Source organism: Calidris pugnax, unplaced genomic scaffold (assembly GCF_001431845.1).
Source record: "Calidris pugnax isolate Ruff unplaced genomic scaffold, ASM143184v1 scaffold318, whole genome shotgun sequence".
Lineage (NCBI taxonomy): Eukaryota > Metazoa > Chordata > Aves > Charadriiformes > Scolopacidae > Calidris > Calidris pugnax.
The window spans coordinates 145268-167350 of NW_015091062.1; the positions used below are offsets into that span (position 1 = coordinate 145268).

General features: G+C 40.5%; 1 protein-coding gene across 7 annotated transcripts in view; it reads right to left on the reverse strand.

The window, feature by feature from the left end:
- Window positions 1-21172, reverse strand: part of LOC106896596 (E3 SUMO-protein ligase RanBP2-like) — a 32867-nt gene extending 11695 nt beyond the window's left edge. For 2 of the 7 annotated variants that reach the window (XR_001413645.1, XR_001413644.1), the window contains exons 1-21: window positions 20915-21172; window positions 18394-18461; window positions 17808-17919; window positions 17491-17643; window positions 16553-16783; window positions 15968-16113; window positions 14288-14480; window positions 13501-13591; window positions 12409-12618; window positions 11737-11915; window positions 11478-11653; window positions 11052-11175; window positions 10546-10707; window positions 10064-10201; window positions 9829-9975; window positions 9162-9344; window positions 8994-9077; window positions 8306-8444; window positions 8032-8129; window positions 2635-7228; window positions 1550-1627 (exon numbers count right to left, since the gene is read on the reverse strand). Coding sequence is in view for 5 of the 7 variants with exons in the window: in XM_014956700.1 (XP_014812186.1) it covers window positions 1550-1627; window positions 2635-7228; window positions 8032-8129; window positions 8306-8444; window positions 8994-9077; window positions 9162-9344; window positions 9829-9975; window positions 10064-10201; window positions 10546-10707; window positions 11052-11175; window positions 11478-11653; window positions 11737-11915; window positions 12409-12618; window positions 13501-13591; window positions 14288-14480; window positions 15968-16113; window positions 16553-16783; window positions 17491-17643; window positions 17808-17919; window positions 18394-18461; window positions 20915-20989 (7381 nt within the window). In the remaining 2 variants the exon portion in view is untranslated. The remainder of the gene's footprint in view (window positions 1-1549; window positions 1628-2634; window positions 7229-8031; window positions 8130-8305; window positions 8445-8993; window positions 9078-9161; window positions 9345-9828; window positions 9976-10063; window positions 10202-10545; window positions 10708-11051; window positions 11176-11477; window positions 11654-11736; window positions 11916-12408; window positions 12619-13500; window positions 13592-14287; window positions 14481-15967; window positions 16114-16552; window positions 16784-17490; window positions 17644-17807; window positions 17920-18393; window positions 18462-20914) is intronic. The other 5 variants (XM_014956697.1, XM_014956696.1, XM_014956700.1 and 2 more) reach the window with 4 other exon arrangements.
- Between the last annotated feature and the right edge of the window lie 911 nt (window positions 21173-22083).

Genomic DNA, 22083 nt, shown 5'->3' on the forward strand with positions numbered 1-22083 from the left:
ACCAGAGTTTAAACCTTAATGCACGTAACTGATACAGTAACATGCAACTGACCTAACTTTCCTTCAAACTTATGAAGCCCTTATAAAAAGCTTTATAACCTGAAAAAAACTCAAGTACTTTTGCATGGAGCTGCAGAACTACTATGACGTTAAATTTCTTTTGAATGTTGCTCTAGGACAACTCAGAAGCCAACCCACGAAAGACATTCTCCATGAGAAAGCTTCAGACTATATATGTATTGGGTAGACTTGAAAACCTAATTTAGAAAGGATTCCTCAGGGTCATCTGCTTTAAAGTCAAAGCTCAAACCAAAGCCAGCAAAAAGCTATGCTAAAGATTATTATCAACTGTAAATAAGTATATAATCATATCCTAGTTATCAGAAAAGCAGACATGAAGAACAGTCTGACGTACCAGAAAGCGTTTGTTTTTTTTTTTTAACTATGCACACACCTGCCCTCATACACTCCCAAACATAAAACTAGGATCAATTTGAGGTAGTAAAAGTTCTTGCATGTATGCATTGGCACAGAATGCTTAATCACATTAAGGACATAAAAGTTGTTAAAACTCCATGCACAGGGATGCCTAAAAACACAGAAGAGCTGACTTTAGATCACATGTACAGAACAGGAGTTCAGTGTTTAAACAAGAAAAGCTTCTCTAGAAATACAATTTTAGGAAAATGGTGTTTTGACATTTGGCTTTTTAAACAATGTAAGACACTAACATTAGAAGACTAGTACTGAATAGAATAAAAATTTGCTTTTTAAAATTAAAATGCTGTTGAACTACATGAGTATGCTTAAAGCAAGCATACTTGTAAGATGCACCATTAGTAACATCTTATAATGACATTATCAAAAAATAACGTGTAACAGTTTTGGTTACAGGTTCTGAATGTAAACAAACTAATTGCTCAATAAAAGTTTTCTGACCAGTTAAGGCAGACTTCATATTATACATGAAGTATATACACAAAAGCAGTAGCTAAGGAGTTGGCTCTCTCATTTCTGTGTGCTCCTTGTTTTTAAAAATGCTGTAGTTAACATGTTGATAATCTGGAAACTGAATTTAAGATTTCCAACAGAGGCTAAATACATTCAGGCATTTTACTGGATAACCTGTCTTGAGATCTTCACGCATACTTCACTGAAGTGGAAGACCTCAGGCACTAGGAAATATTTCTCTAGAAATAACAGGAGAATTCAATTTCTTTAGAAAAGGGGAATTTTAGAGATCCAGTGTGCATGTTCAGTAAAACCGTGATGGAGAAGTGCAAGGCAGATACCCTCAGAAAATAAGGCAAACAGAAGCCAAAAGCTTAAAAAGGGTCATCCATTGTGCTAGCTCACATTAACACACTAAGGGCTAGAGACATTCTCCAATATGACAAATACAGTAGTCAGACACACAATTTTAGGTATTCTTCTTCAGCATGCATGTTAATTATAAGCATTACTGAGCCAACTGCTTTGCCACAGTTGGGTTACTGTCCATGCCTGCTAAAGTGTTTTTAATCACACATTCAGTGCAGTATGTAAATACCTTTACTATCAGGTTGCAAGGGAGATGTGCTTGTCCAAAAGGCCATTGGATTAGATTTAAAAAGGCTAAAATTAAATCCTAAAAAAATAAATTGTTTGGATATAAGTGTTTACCTAGAATTTTAAAAGGGTAAAACAGACTTATCTATGTCCTGGAAGCATTCTGTAGTCGTATTTCACAGTAAGAAATTTCATCTGTTAATTCTAGAAAACTTATCCAACCCATGTGAATAGACTGCAGCTATGATCTTCAGCCACACCACCTTATTATACTTTAGTTAATAAACAGCTAGTATGTGTTCATAACTCTGACACTAGTATGTAAACTAAAAACTATCATCTGATTAAACAGTCTTCCACTGACGGGAAACTGCATGTGAAGCCTTTAAAGAGAAGTGCTCTACCATTAAAATGCCAGTAAATCCCATTCTGTCACCACATTATAGTGGTCATGTCCCAGCCACAACTTCTGCAAGCACATTTTTTTCAGACAGTGTCAGAAATTGTATAACTGAGGATGTAATCACATGATCTCTTTTCAGGCTAAGGATAGAGGCTAACATCTGGTGTTAATTAAGCTACACATCTGATATTGCAGAGGCCAATAATTAAACAAATGTATAGAGAGTAATTTTAGAATAACCATCTGTTCAATCATGTGGATAATTAAAATTTGCTGTTCTCACACTTTACCACTCAGAGCAAAGGCCCAGGTACATACACTACCAATCCAACTACCTATTTAAGTCTCAAAAAGCAAAACTACAGCTCCTTCATTAAGCACTTAAGCCCGAGATTGAGATACAGTACCTCAGAGTTATAGCTCCTACCTGAAAACCTTTTCTCACTAATCAACAAAACTCCATCCTGCATCACACACACACTCATTTTTATATGAAAAGAATTACAACCTAAAATTCACTCCTTTAGCTGAAACTCTTGAGAACTTGTGGAAATGTGAGTACCCATATTAGAACTGAAAGAAACTACATATTAACAAGATGAAAAAGAGTACTGAATATCATAGGGATTGACTGCTTAATAAGTTGTGTAGTTGAGTAAGTTACAAGTTCAGTTGACACTCACCTTTGTCCAAAAGTTTAAATGAGAAGTTAGAGGGTCCATCTTGTGTTGAAGCAGGCAAGTTGTCTACCTTGCTGTCCAGAGGCTTCTGAGGAGTACTGGAGCTTTTTGGTGGTTCAGAGGCTTCCAGTTCTTTCTCCGTTGTGTTCTGAGACACTGGAATATGGTCTTCACTCTTTTTTGGAGGATTAAAGCTGAAGCCAAAGAGAGAACTAGTGGCTGAAGTATTTCCGAATGTGAATGTCTTTGACTTTTCATTACTGAAAATGCTCTTGACAGATTCAGATCCAAATACAAACTTTGGAGGAGAAACCACTGTTTTTGTTGGTGTTTCAGAAGCGTTTGACACCTCTGTGGCCTCTACAGTTACATCAGAAGTATCATCGCCATGGCTGAGGTCAGTTCTTTCTCTGGTAGTTTCTTCTAGCACAGCTACAGCGTTTTTACCACACGGAGACTCCTTCGGTGTATTGGCACGAGAAGAAAGAGGTGTTATCAGTGTGTCTCTCTCTTGTGCATGCTTTGCTTCATCAAAAATTTGCTTAAATGAGTCTGCAACGTCTTGCAGCTTGAATCGCACAGCTAGAAGTTCTACTTTCCTTTCCCCATCAGCAAAGTCACATGCAGTCCATACCCATGCTCTGTCAGAGCCTTTCATTTGTTGCATATTCATATCTGGTGTTATTCTGTGATTGGCACACAGTTTTAGTACCTGGTCTCTTCTCATTACTATACGCACTTGTTTGTTGTCATAGTTCTGTAATATCTTGATATCTCCAATACCTCTCTCTTTCCACTGATTAGCATCTTTGTCATATCTGTAGAGTTTGGCTCTGTGACTGAAGACAACTTGCTCGTTTTCCTCGCCACTGGTCACTTCCACAAGGTCAGGCAGAGGTACCACAGGTTCAAAGTACTGCCCGTCTCTCTCTTCTTCCTGAGTAACATCAGAATCTTCATCTGTGCCTACTGACGTTCTACTCTGGTTCTGTTTGGCAGGAGATTTGGATGGGCTCAAGGCAGATTTAAAGCTGAAACTAAAACCTGTGGTAGACTCTCCAAATCTAAACAGGTTTTTCCTTACAGGGCTGCTTGCAAGAGGTGATGCATATACAGAACTACTTACACTATCATCCAACGCTTCTTCACGCAAGTCATAGTTGTCCCATTCCAGAGTAGGCCCAGTACTTTCAGCATGTGGCTTTATAACCAGGTCAGAAGTACCACTGGCACAAACAGAGTTTACGTTTTCCTCTTCTGACAGTTTTGTTTTGTCATCTGTCAAAAACGTTTTGAGATCTTTTAAGCCACACTTCATTTCTTCTGCCTTCTGTATAAGTTGAGCTGTCCTACCTGTATCAACAAGTTTATGGGGTGTCTGCAGTGGTATATCTAGTAGTAGCCTCTGACATTCCTCAAACTTCTGTTTGAACTCCTCAGCCTGCTCTGGTGTCTTAAATTTTGCTGCCAGCTGTTCCAACTTTGCATCACCATCGGAGAAGTCACTGGCCATCCACATCCATGCTTTGTCTGAGCCAGACAGCTGTTTCAAGTTCATCGTTGTTGTTATCCAGTGATTTGCACACACCTTCAATACCTGCTCACGCCGCATTAATATTCTTACTTTGCCATTAACCTCATTTTTAAGAATCTTCAGGTTACCCACCCCACGTTCTTTCCACTGGCTTGTTTCTGGATCAAACCTGAACAGCTTTACTCTTTGGGAGTATAACACTTTTTCATCTTCCTCTCCTGTAAATGGTTCTACTTTTTCAGGCATCTGAACTATAGGTTCAAAATGGATATCGTCACTGTCCTCTGTCTTATACACATCATCATCCTTCTCCCCAAGGTCAGCAGATGTGTTTGCTTTCTGATCCATTTTAGAATCCTGCGAAGAAAACAGCTTTTCACCCTCACGCGAAAAGCCTTTGAAGTTAGGATCTTTTTTGCCAAACTGAAAGCCTTCCTTGGGAGCATTTTTTGCAAGCTCAGCAAAAGTGAAAGTGCTGCTATTTTGCCCAAAAACAAAGTCACTTTTCCCCTTGTTTGCTGTTTCTTGAAATTGGAATGTAGTTTCACTGTCTGAAGGCAGTTCCTTTTTGTCTTTTCCATCAATGCCTTTTAAGAAGCCAGTTGTACACTCTTTGGATGGCTCATCTTTCTTAGTGATATTTTTACTAGTGTCCTGTATCCCAAACTTAAATCCGTCTGCAGGCGCTGGCATTGAAAATCTAAATCCTTCCTTTGCAGACTTAGTTTCAGTATCAGAAGGAATCTGAAATGTAAATGATGGTGTCTTGCCTTGCTCAGCATGACCAAACTTAAAGCCCTTTTCTAAGAAATCACACTTAAAGCCCGTTCCCAACTGCCCTCCATCAGGTTCAGATAATTTACTTTTCAAGCCAAAAGTAGGAACTGATGAAGTGTCACCAGCAGACTTCGCAGACGGATTTGGTGTTTGGCAGGCTACGCAGGCTGGTGAAGAACCTTCATTCCTCACAAGGCAAGTATTACAATCCCACTGCCCTTCCTTTTTAGCAAAAAGCCCTTCAAATCCATTTTTCTGTGGCTTACTTGCATCAGCACCGGAACCAAACCTGGGAGCAGGAGTTGCCTGAACAGTAGGTGTAGGCACATTTGGTTGAGTTTGTGAGTTCGGATGCTGACAAGAATGACAGTTCACATCTTCTGCTTCATTTTTGACTAGGCACGCAGAGCAGTCCCACTGACCTTCTTTTTTAGGAAAAGTACTTCCCGAGTCATTTTGAATAGCCTTTGGAGCGATTGGTTGGCCAAATTTAAATGAAGTTTGTTGACCAGATACCCCTGTACTAGTATTGTTTGGATTCTTACAGGCAACACACTTGGAAGCAGTGGGTTCATTTCTTACTGAACAGACACTGCAGTCCCATTGACCTTCTTTCTTAGCAAAAGCAGATCCAAATTTGTCCTGCACAGTGTTACCACTGCCTTTGAAACTTGCAGCAGAGTCAGTTAATGGGGTGCCATGTGTTTCCCACATATCTGGATTTGGATTTTGACACGATACACAACTCTTTGCAGTTGATTCATTTGGAACTGAACATACTTTACACTCCCATTGATCCTTCTTCAACAGATGCTGCCCAAACCCACTGAAAGAATAGGTTTGTGGGGCTTCCTTTCCAAATGAAAAAGTGGTAGGGTCAGATGCAGTTGATGTAGCTGTTAGGCTGCCTTTGCTACCAGATTCACCGCTCACCCCATCTTTCGGAAGCTGAAAGCTAAAGTTCGTGGTCCCAGAAATGGATCTGCTAGGCTCCTTGGTGTCCTGATTTGTTGTTTCTCCTGCAGTCCCACTGCTCTGAGTCACAGATATGTCAACATTTGATCCCAAGGATTTTAAAATATTCTGCGCCTCCTCAAATTTACTTTTGAAAAGCATTGCTTCCTCAGGTGTTTTAAATCTAATTGCAAGCTGTTCTGGTTTTGGCAACTCGTCCGCATAATCTAAAGCGTGCCACACAAATGACTTATCTGATCCAGCATTTGGAGTTAATTTCATATCAGTATTTATGTAGTGATTTGCACAGATTTTCAGCACTTGGTCCCGTCTCATTAAGAGACGAAATTTGCCAGATACTTTATGTTTCAGTATTTTCACATTTCCAACACCCCTTTCTTTCCATTCTTTAGTTTCTGCATCAAAACGGAATAGCTTGGCTCTGTTGCAGAAGAATTCTTCTTCATCCTCCTCACCTGTTTTTACTTCAATCTTGTCAGGGAGTGGCACCACAGGATCAAAATGAGGACCATCATCATCCTCATCTCCACCATGAGTACTTCCTCCCTCTGTTTCATGACTCTTATTGGCCAAATCCGAATTTGAAGTCATAAATACAGGCTTGCTTGGTTCTTGGCCACTAAGCATATCACTCTTCTCAAAATCCAGTGGTTTGTGTGTATTTTGTGCTATGCTTTCTCTAAAAGACATGCTTGGAGTATGTTTATTGCTAAAATTGAAGACATTTCTTTGACCATTCATGTGATCATTAACTGGTTTTTGTTCTATGTATCTATCATCCTGTAAAGGTTTATCAGATCTCAGAAGACCCAAGAGGCTTTCGTTGCTATTAAAAGCTCCATGAGGCTGCGTTCCAACTTGATGAGAAGAAAAGGTAAAGTCTCCATCATTAGACTTGAAGTTAGTGTTGAATTTAAAAATTGGCTGACTTGACGGTGCTGGTGTTGACAGAGATGGTTTTGGTCCTTCTGCTGTTCCTGGCTGTCCAAACTTGACAGATTTTGAAAATTCTAACCCTTTTGATTCTGCAGGCTTTACAGTTGGTGGCGCGACTGAAGGCTTTGTGAAATAGCCTGGTTCAGGCAATGGTGGATTTGTGCTTGCCTGTGGAACGCTGTAATTGTAGTAATCATCACCTCCACGTGGAGAAATGAGTCCAGTACCAGGAGAATCGAAACGCAGAGGTGTGCCATAGATTTCTTGGGAAAACATACAAGGAGGAGCATTTTGCAGAGGTGGTGTATGCATCGGTTGTTGATAAGCATAGATATGTTGCTGAGGTGTAAGTCGGTTCATGCCATAGACAGGGGCCTAAAGAAAATGCAGAAAACAATAGCTATTAATAAGCAAAGCAACACAGAGAACCATAGTCTTAGTGTGCTGAAGCCCACATAATATGTATTCTTAAAAGCAGGGCATACTTACATACAAGTTTGCATCTAAACTAATTTTAACTTAAACTAATCAGTTTAAATCTTGATGGGCATTTGAAAATGAGCATTGAAAAAAGGGGCACAAGATGAGTAGGTTTTTTTAGTGTGTTTTTGGTTTTTTTTTGTTTTTGTTTTTAGTATGTTTTTGTTTGGTTTTTTTTTTTTAAATCAAAAAAGCCTTGAAAACTCTATTCTCTTTTGCCATACTACAGTGCAGGCAAAAACTCCATTCTCTTTTGCCATACTACAGTGCAGGCAAGGGGAGAGGGCTGGAAATGAAGTGCTATCACACATACCCTTTAAGGGACATGTACGAACATATTACAGACTATTTTTGTTGGCTTTCTCTCCCAAACCCCATATCCTCCAAATTAAGCAGAAAGATCAGTTTCTCTCTAGTAGTCCAAGTTTATTAAATAAGGGGAGAGGGCTGGAAATGAAGTGCTATCACACACACCCTGCAAGGGACATGTACTAACATATTACAGACTATTTTTGTTGGCTTTCTCTCCCAAACCCCATATCCTCCAAATTAAGCAGAAAGATCAGTTTCTCTCTAGTAGTCCAAGTTTATTAAATACTATCTAAGGAACTGCAATTACATCCAACTCCCTATAGAATGCAAAGCAGTCATTTTCAGTAGATCATTGCAGGTATCTTAAATGGATATAATTTTCTCACCTTTGTTGGTGTTACATTGCTTGCAGCAGTTCTGAGGAGATACTGAGAGTTATAGGCAGGTGACTGGCTGTAGTACACAGACGGGCCAGTGGTAGCAACTAAAAAGGAAGATCAGGAAAAGTGTTCATACTTGATTTTTTTAATTATTGTTGCTCTGAATGGACTCTCCCCAGCAATCAGATTTTAATTGTGAATCACTAGAACATTTCTGCAATATTTTCAAGTCTTATTTGGTTTAGCTAAGGACTTTGACAAAAATTCAGCAGCTACTTACCTGTTAATGGAGCTTCATGAAGATTTTGTGCTCTCTGATAACCTTCTGACATTGTATCTGTTCCATAGCTTTCAGCAGGCCACCGATGAGATGATGTATTTGAGTTGGAATTATTAAGTTTCATTTCTTGCATTTCATTCTGTCAAGACAGTGAGCCAAAAGTGTAAACATATATTACATAGGTATTTGTAGAAGAAAACATATGGAACAATCCCTACCCATTTTCTATTTAAAAGCATGTTTAAGCCCAGGAACTAGATAAATAAATAAAAATCAAGAGATAGCTGCCAGAATCATCCAAGATCTGCCCATGCAGTACAAAGTACTAAGACTGTGCAGTAGATAGCTGCCCATGCAGTACAAAGTACTAAGACTGTGTTCTAAAGCCATAAGTAAAAAAATCAGAGCCAAGCGGATGAGAACCAAGCTGGTGAAAGCATAACTCTTTCTGCACAGTCATTCGAAGGGTAGGGGTGCAGAGGCAATCCAAGTCCCAAATAAGGGGTTTTAAGCAAGAGATTTACTCTTGTACTCAATTTAGGAAGAAGTTCAGAAGATAAATCCACTGATTTAAATAATAGTCTAGGAACCATAAGTTACGCTTTATCACTAAGCTATTATCACAAAGTCTTTACTATAACTAAAAGGTCAATTGTTCTTCACTGAATATGGTGACAAAATTGTTTACCTTTAAAGCTTCCACTTGCTGACAGATCATTTGAAGTATAGATCTGTGATCTTCTGCCCACTGAGGAGGAGTTTTAGGAGAAAACTAGAAAAAAGAAAAAGCTAATTGAATCTTATGAATTTTTATTCAACCACAACAATTCTCTGAAATAATAGCTGGCTAACATACCTTGTAGCTCTTAGTTGGTGAAAGGGAGAACTTAGTTGGTGATGGAGTGGAATGTTTCATCTCTGAATCTACAGCTCGTGACAGACCGTTTCTGAAGGCAGGACTTCCCTCTTCAGCATTCTCGCCAAGTTCCTGGATCACTGTATCTAGCATTTCCCTCACAGTTTCGAGAGACACCGGCAGCTAGAAAGTTATTTGAAACAGGAGTCACAACTGCAATTCTCCCTCAGAGAAAAACAGACTACATTCAGAATTCTGGCTGAACAATTCACAAGGCTTTCATCACACAAATACTGATTTTCAGCAAAGCTCTAGACGTGTTAAGATTAATATAAGAAAACAATTCACACAAACATTAATTCTACTTTTTAAAAGTATTGACCTCTATAAAAAGATAGCTTTTTCCACTATTTGTTTACATTAAAGCTTTCACCACAGAGTAGTCAGAATATTGCATAACCTGGTAAGTTACAGAAGTTACCCGGAGTTTATCAACCCACTGGCATTAAAAAGGATGTTTGTCTTGAGCGAAGATAAAAGTTTAACTTGCCTTATTGCAAAGCCTGTTCTAAAAAAGCTAAGATCAATACAAATAATTTCATTCAGTAACAGTAACCAAAAGGCACTCCATCCCTTGAAGTAAGTTTTTAAAGCAAGAATTACTTACTTTCTCAGTTACTGACATATCTGAGGAGCTTTCCTCAAGGATCTTCATTAGATAATGCTTGCTTTTAAGAAGATAGGTTTTGTGTTCTTCTTGTTCTTCTGGCAGCGTGGTATCATTTTCAATCTCTTCTGCCTTTCTTTGGAAGATCTGAAGAACAGGATGCAGATTAATTAGGGTGTCACAAGGCAACTGGATGAAGCAAAGCATTTTAGGATAATGCAATTTATAAACTTACCACGGCAAGATTCCAGTATGAAACTACACTCTTAATAGCTTCAAATGCTGATAAAGCGTCATCGGTTTTCCCATCAACTGCATCCAACATTGCAAATGCTATACGTGCCTCTTCTTCGTATGCTGCAACCTGAACGACCTATGAAAAAAGTGAAAGACAACTCATACTTCACAACGGAATGACACATTCATTACTAATACATTACTATAATACAGGAAGAACAATTTTCAAAGAAAGTTGATAGAAAGCGTATTCGGTGCTCTCCAATCATATATACATATAGTTCTAAAGGTAAGAATAAAGTTTTAAGGAGAGATTTCCCCCCCTTCCCTTTATCAGACACTGACACTACCAAATCTCATAATTAATAGTTTTATACTAATAACAACCTGAGTTGTACAATACAGAGAAAAATGCCACAATTATGTAAGTTTCTGACATAGACCCTCCCATACTTCAACCTTGGCCTAATCAATCTGTACCTGAATGTCTACACTATGGAAGTGTTTGAAGAGAGGATCAGTGGGTTCAGGAATACTTCTCCTCTTTTTGATGATTTCCAGCATAGGCAAAACTTTCTTCCAGTAGTAGACGCTTCGTCCAATGTATTCCTTCTGGTCATAGAAGGAGTTAAGGCTAACGCCCTGGTGAAGAAGAGACCAGAAGCACATTATTTCAACGAATTCAAGCCAAAATGCTATTCATATGTTTTCTTGCAAAGTTCCAAGAATGCTTATCTGACACTTGAGATACACCTTGAGGGGTTTCTCTCAAGAGCTACATAAAGCAACATAGATGTAGAAAATAACACCACAGTTTAAGACAGAGTACTTTACAGGGTGACTAGCAACAAATTTGCCTGACACAAACAACAGTTCTCATAAATACAGTCTGATTTTTTTTTCCCCCCTCTCAGTCTGTTTATAGTTTGGAAAATGAGAGAAAAAACACACCAGCTTCTACATATTTAAAAATAATCTCAGCTTACTGTTTTTTGCAGGCTTTTTGCCCAGTGTATAATTAAGGCAGGTTGGAGGCCATGCTTTCCCAGTGTTCTCAGAGTACTTATTCCATGCTGTACGATAAGCCTCAGTTTTGCTGCTGTTCCTGGTCTGAATATCAAAAGAAACATTTCTTGATTAGTATTCTCTATTTTTCATCTGTTCACATCTCATTTGCTTGATGAATGTAGCCCACAGTTTCAGTCTTAACCTGCCTCTAGTTTAGAAATGAAAATTCCATTTTCAGAAATCTTACAAGTGGATCAAGTTCCTACTACAACAAAGCTTCAATGTTCAAAGTATGTCCAAAAAGACATTTAGTTTTACAAGAATCTACTGAGACCAATCCAAGCTGCTGAAGCAGAAGCTGCCTAAAGGCTTGATGAAGCATTTTGAAATAGAAAAAGTCTTACGTTGTTTTTCTCTGAGTAAGAATACGAACGGCATCCCACCAGGATCGTTGCTTTTCGGTATAGAGCTGTTTGCACACTGGCAATGGTAAGAATTGAGGCTGATGTGCGCCGCGGTGTGAATTAAACTTCTCTTGCAATTGTAAGTTGCTAGTGTATACCACCCCCAGTAGAAATACCTGGTTTTGTAAAAATAAAGGGTATTAAATACCAGAAAACTTATCTTGTATAGTACATTTAAGAAGTTGGAAAGTTTACTTACTTCAAGGTCCAACAGGCAAATGGATTCGGGAGCATCTGTTTCCAGTCTTGATGTTTCTTGGGGCAAGTGAAAAAGCTGTTTTAACCATTTGCGCATTGGGGGTAAGACCGACATAGAGTTCCACTGCAGGCCAAGCCACACAAGGTGCTGGAGACTGCCATTGTACATTCGAACAGCACCTGCGCAAAAACAAAGCTGGATGAGGATGTCAGCTTCCTACAAATCAGCAAGACTTGTATCTGGTCAAAGCTGGGTTTCACATTTCACTATCGGAGCAGCCAAAGATACTTTGCAGACCAATAAGCAAAATTGCAACTTTCACTCATGAAAGATTACAAACTTCAAATTAGTCAAACATATGAAGTAGACAGTTCATCTGAGTTCAAGCCATCAACCCCTTAAACTTCTGAGGGGATAACTCTCAGATTCCCTTTCACTTCCATCCCCACCACAGTCAGTTCAATAGCAAACCTATTTAACTTCTCCAAAATCTTTAAGGAATTATTCAAGATGCACTTCTTTACTTTGCAGTGAAGTCCAAGTCTTGCCTAGGACATTAGGACAACTTTGGGCAGCTATTCCATGTATTTGTCTTTTGCTGGAATATGAAGCATTTGTAGAAGAACTTCTGGTACAGAAAGCTTTGTTGAGTTTCAGAAAGCAAGCTCTTACCAATATCATATTTATTAAGTTCCATTTGCACCGGTGCCTGTGTACTGACATTTCCAATATCATCTGTGCCAATAAAAGATCTCTCTCTGGAAGCTCCACTCTCAAACAAGCTCTCAAACAATGTAAATGAACCACTCTTGTTTGCAAAAGATTCCACAATCTCTTTAAAGAAGTCTTGCTTGCCATGGCTTAAGTTCAGCAGCATATGACCTAGAAAACAAAAGCATCACTTCACATAAATAAAGAAGCGAACATAAGAAAAGTAGTCTTTGATACACTGGACTGTTCTTGCTACTGAAGGCTGGGTGAGAATTAGGATTTCCCTTTATGAAACCTACAGATTGTTAAGCTATGTTCTCCCTATAATTAGGTCAGTGTTTCAGCAAATAGGCTTTCCAAGCTTTAGTGACTATGATCCCGAGGCGTTTGTAAACACAGTTCTTTGGGAAAACAAAGCCATCTTCATGCTATTACTGTTCTACTGGCATTGCAACTTTCCTTAAAATAAGTAGCTGTAATGCAAGTAGAAGTCTCTTTATCAAAATCCATTCTGAAACAATAGAACCTGATGTCTAGTGGGTTCATTTGTTTTCATCTAAGCCCTGGCAAGAGACTGTAGACTGAAAAACTGTCTATACTTAGCAGCAAAAAGAGCAAAGCAGATAAACAAGTAAGAGGATAGAAGGACAGGGCAACAGTAGTGTTTTCTTTTCCTCTTGGGGCTAACAACATTTGCAAAATAATATCAGCAGGCAGAAGACATTTCCAGTAGATTAAGAGACCATAAAAATTAAATTCTGTCTTAGTGTGCTGGAGAAGAAAAAAGGAGGGAAAAAACCACACTTAAAAAAAAAAGAGAACACACTCTACTGGCATGCTAAAGAGAAGAAAAAAAACACTCTAGGTGTTAAGATCAAACTATTGTTTTGGTTTTTTTTTTATATACATAGTCAAAAATCTAGGAAATTTTGTTGTATATTGAAGTGTTAACATTACATTTCAAGATAATGAATGTGTAAACAAACCACTTAGCTCCTAAACTAACTATCCATAACACTATAATGGAACTATGTAGCTATTTTTATTAATTACCAGATTGGCTTTTTCGATCACAGGCCAATATTTCTAGCATATCTTGTCCAGTTTGATCCCCATTTATTAGTTTTGACTTCGGTTTAGGAACCTGGTGAAGTAAGGAGAGAATTGTTACAGCTTTTTCACAGTAAGAGCAGATAATTAAAATTAGTCCTAAGAATTAGGAAACAAACTTCTTTTTAGCATTAAAAAGCTATAGAAAAAAATCCACAATTATTTTTGAAGGTACTATGTCACATATCCCAGGGGGCAGATCGGGAATCCATCCAAAACCCTGAGATGGACAATTATAGCTATTACAAGTAACATTAAGTGTAGACAACAGCAAGTGATACCTGAAATGCAAGCAGTGGCATAAAAAGGACAATCAATTTTACTTCATAAGGCAAAGAATTAGGCTTCTTTTTTTAGTTCTGCCATCTACACAAGTATATGGGAACTATTCAGTTCATCTCCTTCCATCCCTATAGCAATAAGCCTAATACTTAATGTATGTGTTCAGCTGTATTACAGAAAAGGGAACGTACTGCAGGAAATAAACTCACTAGCCTTTAAGAATCAGGTTACTCTGACAAGGGAGACAGCTGAAGATACGCTGTTACTCTATTCGTGTCATTTGAAACGTTTTAAAGAATTGCAAAAGAGTGGAGTTTGGTGAGGGAGGAGGAAGTCATTCCTTAGGCACACAAACACCAGTTCATCTCAGGAACGCAGAAGTTCAACACACCGCAAGAACATTTCAAGAACTGCATCAAGTAAAGGCATGAACTGCAAAGCGACTTACTTGGAAGCTTATCAGATAACACAATGCTGCCAGTTCACACACAACTCTCCACTGCGCCTCATTGTGTTGGGCCATTTTCAGGAGCAAAGTTCCAGCATGCATGTAGAGCTGTCCTTTCATCTCCACAAAGGTACGAGACAACTCATCAGCCCCATTCACGTAGGGTTTCGCTGACTGAAGCACACGATCGAAACTGTAACGGAGAGAAGACTCACTCTAAACAGAGTCCTGGCAGAAGCTGTAACAGGTGGTTTTGGTTGACGTTATTTAACTGTGAATCAAGCAGCTTAATGAGTCAATGGTCAATACTGTCTCTGTTGCTTAAATCTGAGTTGCGCTAGAAAGTACAAGAATGGTGTCAAACTCCCAAAGCTCGTGACTTAGCTTATTGAAGTAAAACATATTAAATGCTACCTAGATATTTACAGTCTTCTTCAGCACATTTTTGCACAGCTGCTTTCAGAACTATTCTCCCAAACCACATGGAAAAACCTGTTCACTACTGCAGATTTAGAGACAGACAGGAGGCACTAGTCACTTTACTCTTCCCTTTCCTTCATTTATCAGAAAGGTCCAAAACACAGCTAGACAGGCTCTTCAAAATTAGAAGATACTGTAGAAACCTGAGTAGCTGTAGGCCAGTACACAATCTCCACTCAGGAGAAGCCTTCCAGAAAAAGTTAAAACACTCTTTCAATTACCTGGAAATGATCTGGAAGTGCTTCATATGCTATCACCTTGAAAAGCTCTAATAAAAATGGCAGCAGAAAAACCAAGATGGTTTTGGTCAATATTAGAGGAGAAAAATTAAATAAAACATACTTGGGCATTAGGTATTTTTCATCCATTGGATGACTATTTAAAGCAATACAGACAAGACTAACAGACTGAACAATACTGTTTACAAAAGGCAATATAATAGCCATTGGATAATTGAGAAACAAACGCAGGTCAATAAAAGCCAGTAAGAAAGGGAAGATAATGGAAATGAACATGGAACTTAATCAATACATTGACTACAAACATTATTTTGTACTACTCTAGGTGTGTCACAGATCATATGCCTTGAAGTCAGCTGGCTCAGCTGACCCTGTAACACCATCAGTATTCCCTGAAGAGCATTCTTACTGTAAGGGACTTCCTCCCTCCCAATTATACTTACACCTAAAGTTCCTAATTATTCCAATATGTGTTGTGTTAATTTAGAACAAAATGACCAGGACAAAGCTGAAAACAGGAAAAAAAAACCACCCCTTGTGTTGGGTTAGGTTTTTTTGTTGGGTAGGATTGGTTTGTTTTTTTTTTAATTGTCTGGAAAATCTGGATTAGTTAACCGGTAAATTGCAGAACTTTCTCTTACTGAAAGGAAAGAAGGCACAAAGTAAATCAACCCGGGCTATCAATAAGTGTTCTCCACAGGTGTGTGGTGACTATTCTAACATGGCTTGCATCTCAGCCAAAGAGATTGCTTGGTGCTCAAGCCCATTAAGAACCATTCTTAGGGGCTAGTATGGAGAGTCTCCTCACTCGTCCACAAACAAGTTAAGCAATGAGATCAAAGCTTCATGTTTTGTGGCCCAGAGAGAAAAAAAAACCCCACACCAAAAGAGACCAAAAACCTCCCACAATTCTTAAAGAACGTGGGTTGTTTTTTTAGCTACAGGACAGTTAGAACAGTACCTTTCAAGTGTCTCTCTGCATTCCTGAACATCTCTAGAAGAAAGTGTCATTTTGACAAAGCTAGTGTAGGCCAGCAGATGATCTTTCTTGATAGCTCTCCAGTTATTTTTATCAGACTCCAAGTCTTGTAAAGATTCCAGATATTCCTAAAGAAGAAAGTTCATCACAGGATAAGGAACAGTCATCCTTCCATGAAGGCAAGGGCAGTACTTCTCCAAAACATATTAGTAGCATTTACTGCATAATCCAGTTTCACAGGTGAGACCTTAACATATTCTTCAGTAGCAAAGTTCCAGGGAACTATTTGCCTGAGCAATTTTATCCCTAATGGAACTGCTGTACCTAACTCAGCTTTTGAAGTTAGAAACTCAATAGCTCTATAAGGCTTAATTTTAGGGAGAAAATTCCAGTTAAAAAAAAAAAAAAACCAAGAAGTATTTTGTAATTCCACTGGTTTCAATAGACTTGCATTTGAAGGAGTTAAAAATCCCTTGAGAAATAGCTGCCAGAGTAATGACACTAAGAGAAATAGACCAGTTTAAAAGATATGGAAGACTATCACAGGATCAAAATATGATTAAACACCTCGAGTGTCTCTACAACACAGGAACACCATTCCAAGCTTGACTGCAAAGGTATTTTCTTCTGTGCCTCCTGACAATGGAGCACAGCATCTCTTAATCTATTATTTGAACGGTAGAGTGCAACAAGTCTGATGTTTATGTAGACATCGTCTGGTCTTGCATAAAGTTCTGCTTGAATCAAGTCAAAAAGCTGATTCCATCCATCTTCCCCTTTACAATCCAATAACCGCTCCTGTTAAACATGAAGGCAACACATTAGCATCTCATTTCCCACAAGTCTTTTCAGCAACTACAGTACCAGACAGTTTTCTTTCCTCCACTACACAGACTACATTACTCAAATGAGCTACACCACTCTTAATAGCTGTCAGGTATTACATAAAGCCATAGATGCCTCTGCTTTAAAAAAAACTAGACATCGTAAGACTTCAAGATGGTTGCTGCCAAGTTACACAGAATTAATATACCTGTGCAAAAGTGAGATTGCATTAGTGAAAGCACTTAGTATTTGGGTGTTACATTTCTCACATTCTGCAGAGTTGATCATAATACACATTTTAAAAACCAAAAATAGCAGCAAAGAGCAAGAAAGCCTGAGGTCACAGGCCTGCCACCTTCCTGTTAGTCACACAACAAGAAAGATCGAGTAATGTCTATCTTAATTTCTCAAATATGATAACTAACATGCTTTCTCAGCATTTCTGAAGAGGATTCACTTCGAAACATTAAAAAAGGGAAGAAAGCCGGTAGCTGCAGCTTTCTTGAAAGCTAGTCAAAAGTATCAGATGGCAAGGAAAGTAATGTCTAGATGATTTAATAGTGAAGATCCTAAAACATTTTAGACAGGAAGAGTTTTATGTGAGGTAACATGCAAAAAGCACTCCAGTCAGATGCTGGAAGTTTCTTTAAGCCACACAACAGAGGTAATTTGGAATTTACCTTCAACCTGTAAACAGCAGGACTCCCAGGGAAGAGTTTCGCAGCTCTCTCAACCCAGTATTTTGCTCTTCCATCAGTAATGTTGTTATTGCATAGTAACTCTGCTATCTTTAACACAAGATCTTTCTGTGTTGGGTTCAAATCCACAGAACGCTAGTTTTCCCCATGAACATGCAGGAGGAAAAGAAGAAAAGAAAACAGTAACTTGATTTTATGATCCATACAGAACAGGCAAGAGTTATCCCCCCACAAACATACCCAGCTATTCAAACTAGTTAGGAATAAAGCAGGTCATTAGGGGTCAGTGTAGTACTTACCTTATAACACCCAAAAGCTTTTTCTACGTTATCCTCAGCTTCGTAAATCTGTCCAAGGAATCTGTGTGCTTTGGGATCTCTCTCTTGTACATTGAGGTATGTAGATATATACCTATGGAGGGGATAAAAAAGTCAGTTACATGACAAGTATTTTTCAACAATGCTCCCTCTGCTCCAAGCTATAATGATAACTTCATCTCTCATACAGGAAGCATAGACATACTTTGTTCTAGATACCTCATCTGGACCTTAAAGCAAGAAGCAACATTGTTTTACATGTCCAGATGCCACTTACTTGCCACCAAATATTTCTTAAAAAAGCAGTAGTTCGCAGAAATGGCAAGAACTACATAATACAACAAGGAAAAAAAAAGCCATTTCAGCCATGTAATTTTTTCAACACCCCATAATTCATCTTCTTTTAAGTTGTTTTATAAACATTTAAATGGCACTCAATACTCACATTTATTGCTACCTTAAAACAGCATGATATTGATCTTGGTTTCTCTGGTCTACTATATATTCATTTAACTTTTCTCTTACACTTTGGAGAAGAAAAAAACAAACATACATCAATGCATGTTACCTTTTAGCAAGTTCATATTCTTTTATTTCAAAATACAGCTTAGCAAAGAGGAATCCTTTCATCGATTTCTAAAGGAGAAAAAAACATGACAGATATACTTTAGATGTACGATACTCTTAAAATAATTCAATAGGGTGACCCCTCTTTTCAGAAATACTTTTAAATGACTGAATTTGACAACTAGTTACCAGCTCAATTCCAATCCTCATATTTAAGGGTTTATTTCTGAAAGATGCAGGATTAAAAATGAAAAGAGTAAGAGTTTTTTGCTATAACTGGCAAAGGCTACTAGGCGAAATAGAGATTACAAGTGAAGCAAGCAACAAGCCCTTGTACATCTGGCATTTCATAAACATTTCTGATTAAAGAGAGTGGAAGAATGGGGTCAGCTACATATAATCTCTTTTGTTGCAACGTAGCAAAGAAAAAAAGTTTCCTAGAAACATCTGACATTTAGCCCTGCTGCAGCACACTGTCATCAGAAACTATTTTAAATATACTTAAGGAAAAAGCAATTTCTACCTAAGTTATTCTCAGTCTGGGTAAAAAAAGTATCTATGTAACAGTTTATTTCTAATGTGGTCAGGCTAAGATAACTTAAACCTACACACTATTGGTGAAAGGTGAAACATCTCCAGGTAGAACAAGGAAGCAATAAAGGCAAAAGAAAAAGAAACACACAGAGAGCAAGCAGAGGGCGAGATGGCAGAAGCACAGACAGAAGGAAAAGAGTGAAAGGAATGAGATAAAGAACCAAGTCACAAGCAAAACTTCAAGGCAGCAGTAAGCCAGACAGAAATTCAAGCTCCCAGTATCACTTCAAAAGCAGATTTCGCTTGTGAACCAAAAAATACTGGAACTAGTTACATCTATGATTCCAAACAAGTGTGTACATTTTGAATATACCTGAATTAGTAGTCTCCTTCCCTCTCCCACTCCTGCTATTCATGCAAAATTTTAACAAGCGGTTTAGAAAGAAATTGGGCCTCCTAAGATATGTCAAGTCTGTATTTTTGAAGTATGTTATAAAAACAAAACACTGAAATATGTCAGAGCGGAGTCACACCTGGCATCTCCTTTTTAAACATGGATTAAAAGAAACCTCAAAATAAACACTTTGCAGCCTTATAAGCACACCCCCCCCTAAAATCAACACAAGAAAACCAGGAACTATTTCCACCACTGACTGTGCCATACAATTAGTTGTAAGCATTACTTAATTAAAAAAAAAAGCAACAAACAAAGCAAAACACCAGCTAGCCTTAAGCACAACAGAAGGAGATTTTTTTTTTTTTTAAAGTCTAATAGGAGTATCAAAACAATTAAAGAGTGTCTCTTGATTCTGGCAGGGATGTACTTGACACCCTCTGTTCTAAAGAGCACCCAGGTCAATTAAAGTCACAGGACAACTTTGTTGCTATTGGAAAAGGTACAAATAATGACAATGTACACAGGCCCCTGCATGAAGACCCTACTGCATAATGGTGAACATGGATACATTCACAATATAAAGCACACTGCTGAATATTCTACCTCGGCAAAAAAATCCATTTGGAGCAGCAAAACAGGATCTTTCAGGATTAAGTAGCTCCTATGAATGGTAACAGATTGCTCACTGTGACCCGTATACCATTTTCCAGATATAATGCAGAGTGGTAACCAATCATGCAGAGACCCTCATCTTTCTGCCCAGTTAATAAAATAAAGCGGGAAAATTATTTTCTCTCAGTTCTCCCTCCTTTAATACTGTTATTTCGCAACACAGTCATACAGACAAGAATACCAATCACACAGCACATAAAACAAAACTGGAAGTGTCTCGCGTGTTCCCTATTTTGGTTCCTTTTTTTCCCCCCCCTAAAAAAGCGAAACTCGGGAAACTTCAGAACTACACTCTCACAAAACTGACGAATTCTGTACTTCCACTTGGAGAGTTGGTGGGCTCTTTAAACCTACACTAGGGCTTACCAGGTGTAAAAAGCAGGTGCACAGCCCTGGTAAACCACTCCTCCTGCTTAAGTAAAGCACTTCCAGTAAACGAAACCTCACGCCCTTCCTCACAGCGGCTTCTCCTACCTCACTCGCCATAAAAAAACCCTGAGTAAATAGGGACTCAGACACACTCCCACTGACGCTATAACCCCCTTTTCCTCGTACCGTCAGGGGCCGGAGGAAGGGCCGAGCAGCCCCAGCCCCGGCCCGGCAGCGCCCGACACTGCGCAGGGGGTCCCAGCGCACACATAAAACACCCGTCCCCCCGTCCCACCCCCCGGCAGGGCAAGGAGCAGCCAGACTTCCCCCTCCGAAAGCGAGGAGGGGCTCGCCGCCGCCGCCCCACGCCAGCCGCCCCTCAGGCCTGGCACCACGGCACTACGCCACGGGCCGCACCGGGCCAGGACGGGCCGGGCGGCCGCCAACGGCCATAACGCTCCCCCCCCCTCACCGCCCCGGGACGGACCGGAGCGGGCAGGCCGGGGAAGGCCGCGGAATCCCGTTGGCAGCCCCCGCCGGCAGTGCTCACCTCTCTCGGGGAAGGCGCGGCGGCCTGCACGGAGGCGACGTACCGCTCCACCTCGGGCTTCGTGCGCCGCATCATGGCGCCGCGGCAGGGCGGATGGGGGGGCCGCGCCCGGCCTCCCTCCCTCCAGGCGGAACACCTTTGCCCGCCGGCTTTCGCCCGGCGCCTGCGGAGGGGGAGGAAAGAGGAAGGGAAAGGAAGAAGAAGAGGAGGGAGAGGGAGGAGGAGGAGGAGGAGGCGGCGGCGGCAGCGCGTTACGCAAGTTCCCGCGCAACCGTACAGGGCCGGCACCAACGGCCGCGGGGGTGGGCGGGGCCGCGCTCCGCGCGTGCGCCAGCCCTGCGCATGCGCCCCCCCCGGAGGCGGGAGCGCGCAGCCGCTGCTGAGGGGGGCGGAGGGGGGGGAGCAGTTGTCGCCGCGGCCTGATGGCGGCGGCGGAGCGGCGGAGGCCTCTCTCCACCCTCGGGGTGAGGGTGCCGGGCCGGTGAGGCGGTGGTAGATCCTCTCCTTGTCCTCCTGTCACCCTGCCGCCATGAGGCCGTTGGCCGGAGACAGCCCTAGGTGAGGGGGGCCGTGAGAGGGGCCGGGGTACAGTCACCCGGCCGGGGGGTTGCCCCGTCTCTCGTGTCCCCCTGAATTTTGAGGGGCAACTCATCTTTGCGTCGTTGTTACTCGACCAGCTTCACTTCGTTCGTGGGCCTTACGGGCCGCAGGAACCCTTCACGCGTCTGGAACTGAGTTTTAGTATTGCTTCAGCCGAAACTGTACCTTACGGCGAACCACGAGTACAAATTTAATCCTTAACCGTGAGCCTTATCGCTGAGATCTAGTGCTGTAGAAAATGAGTTGCCAAATATCCTAGCAGTTACGGTGAGAAGCTTGGGCACAGTGAATAGCGTAATTACAGGCTTTATTACCACCCTGAAGCGTAGCTGGGGACGTGGATCAGAAGATGATGAGAGCAGCATCCCTCAAGACAGGAGAAGTTTTCGAGTTGCAGCTGTCAAGGTTTGGTGGTGCTCATTCCCAGGTGGCAGCCTCAGATTCTGCCTGCTGGAATCACCCTTCTCCCAGGTTCGGGCCCACTTGGCCAAGCTGGACATTCATAAGTCCATGGGCCCCGATGGGTTGCACCCACGAGTGCTGAGGGAGCTGGCAGACGTTATTGCTGG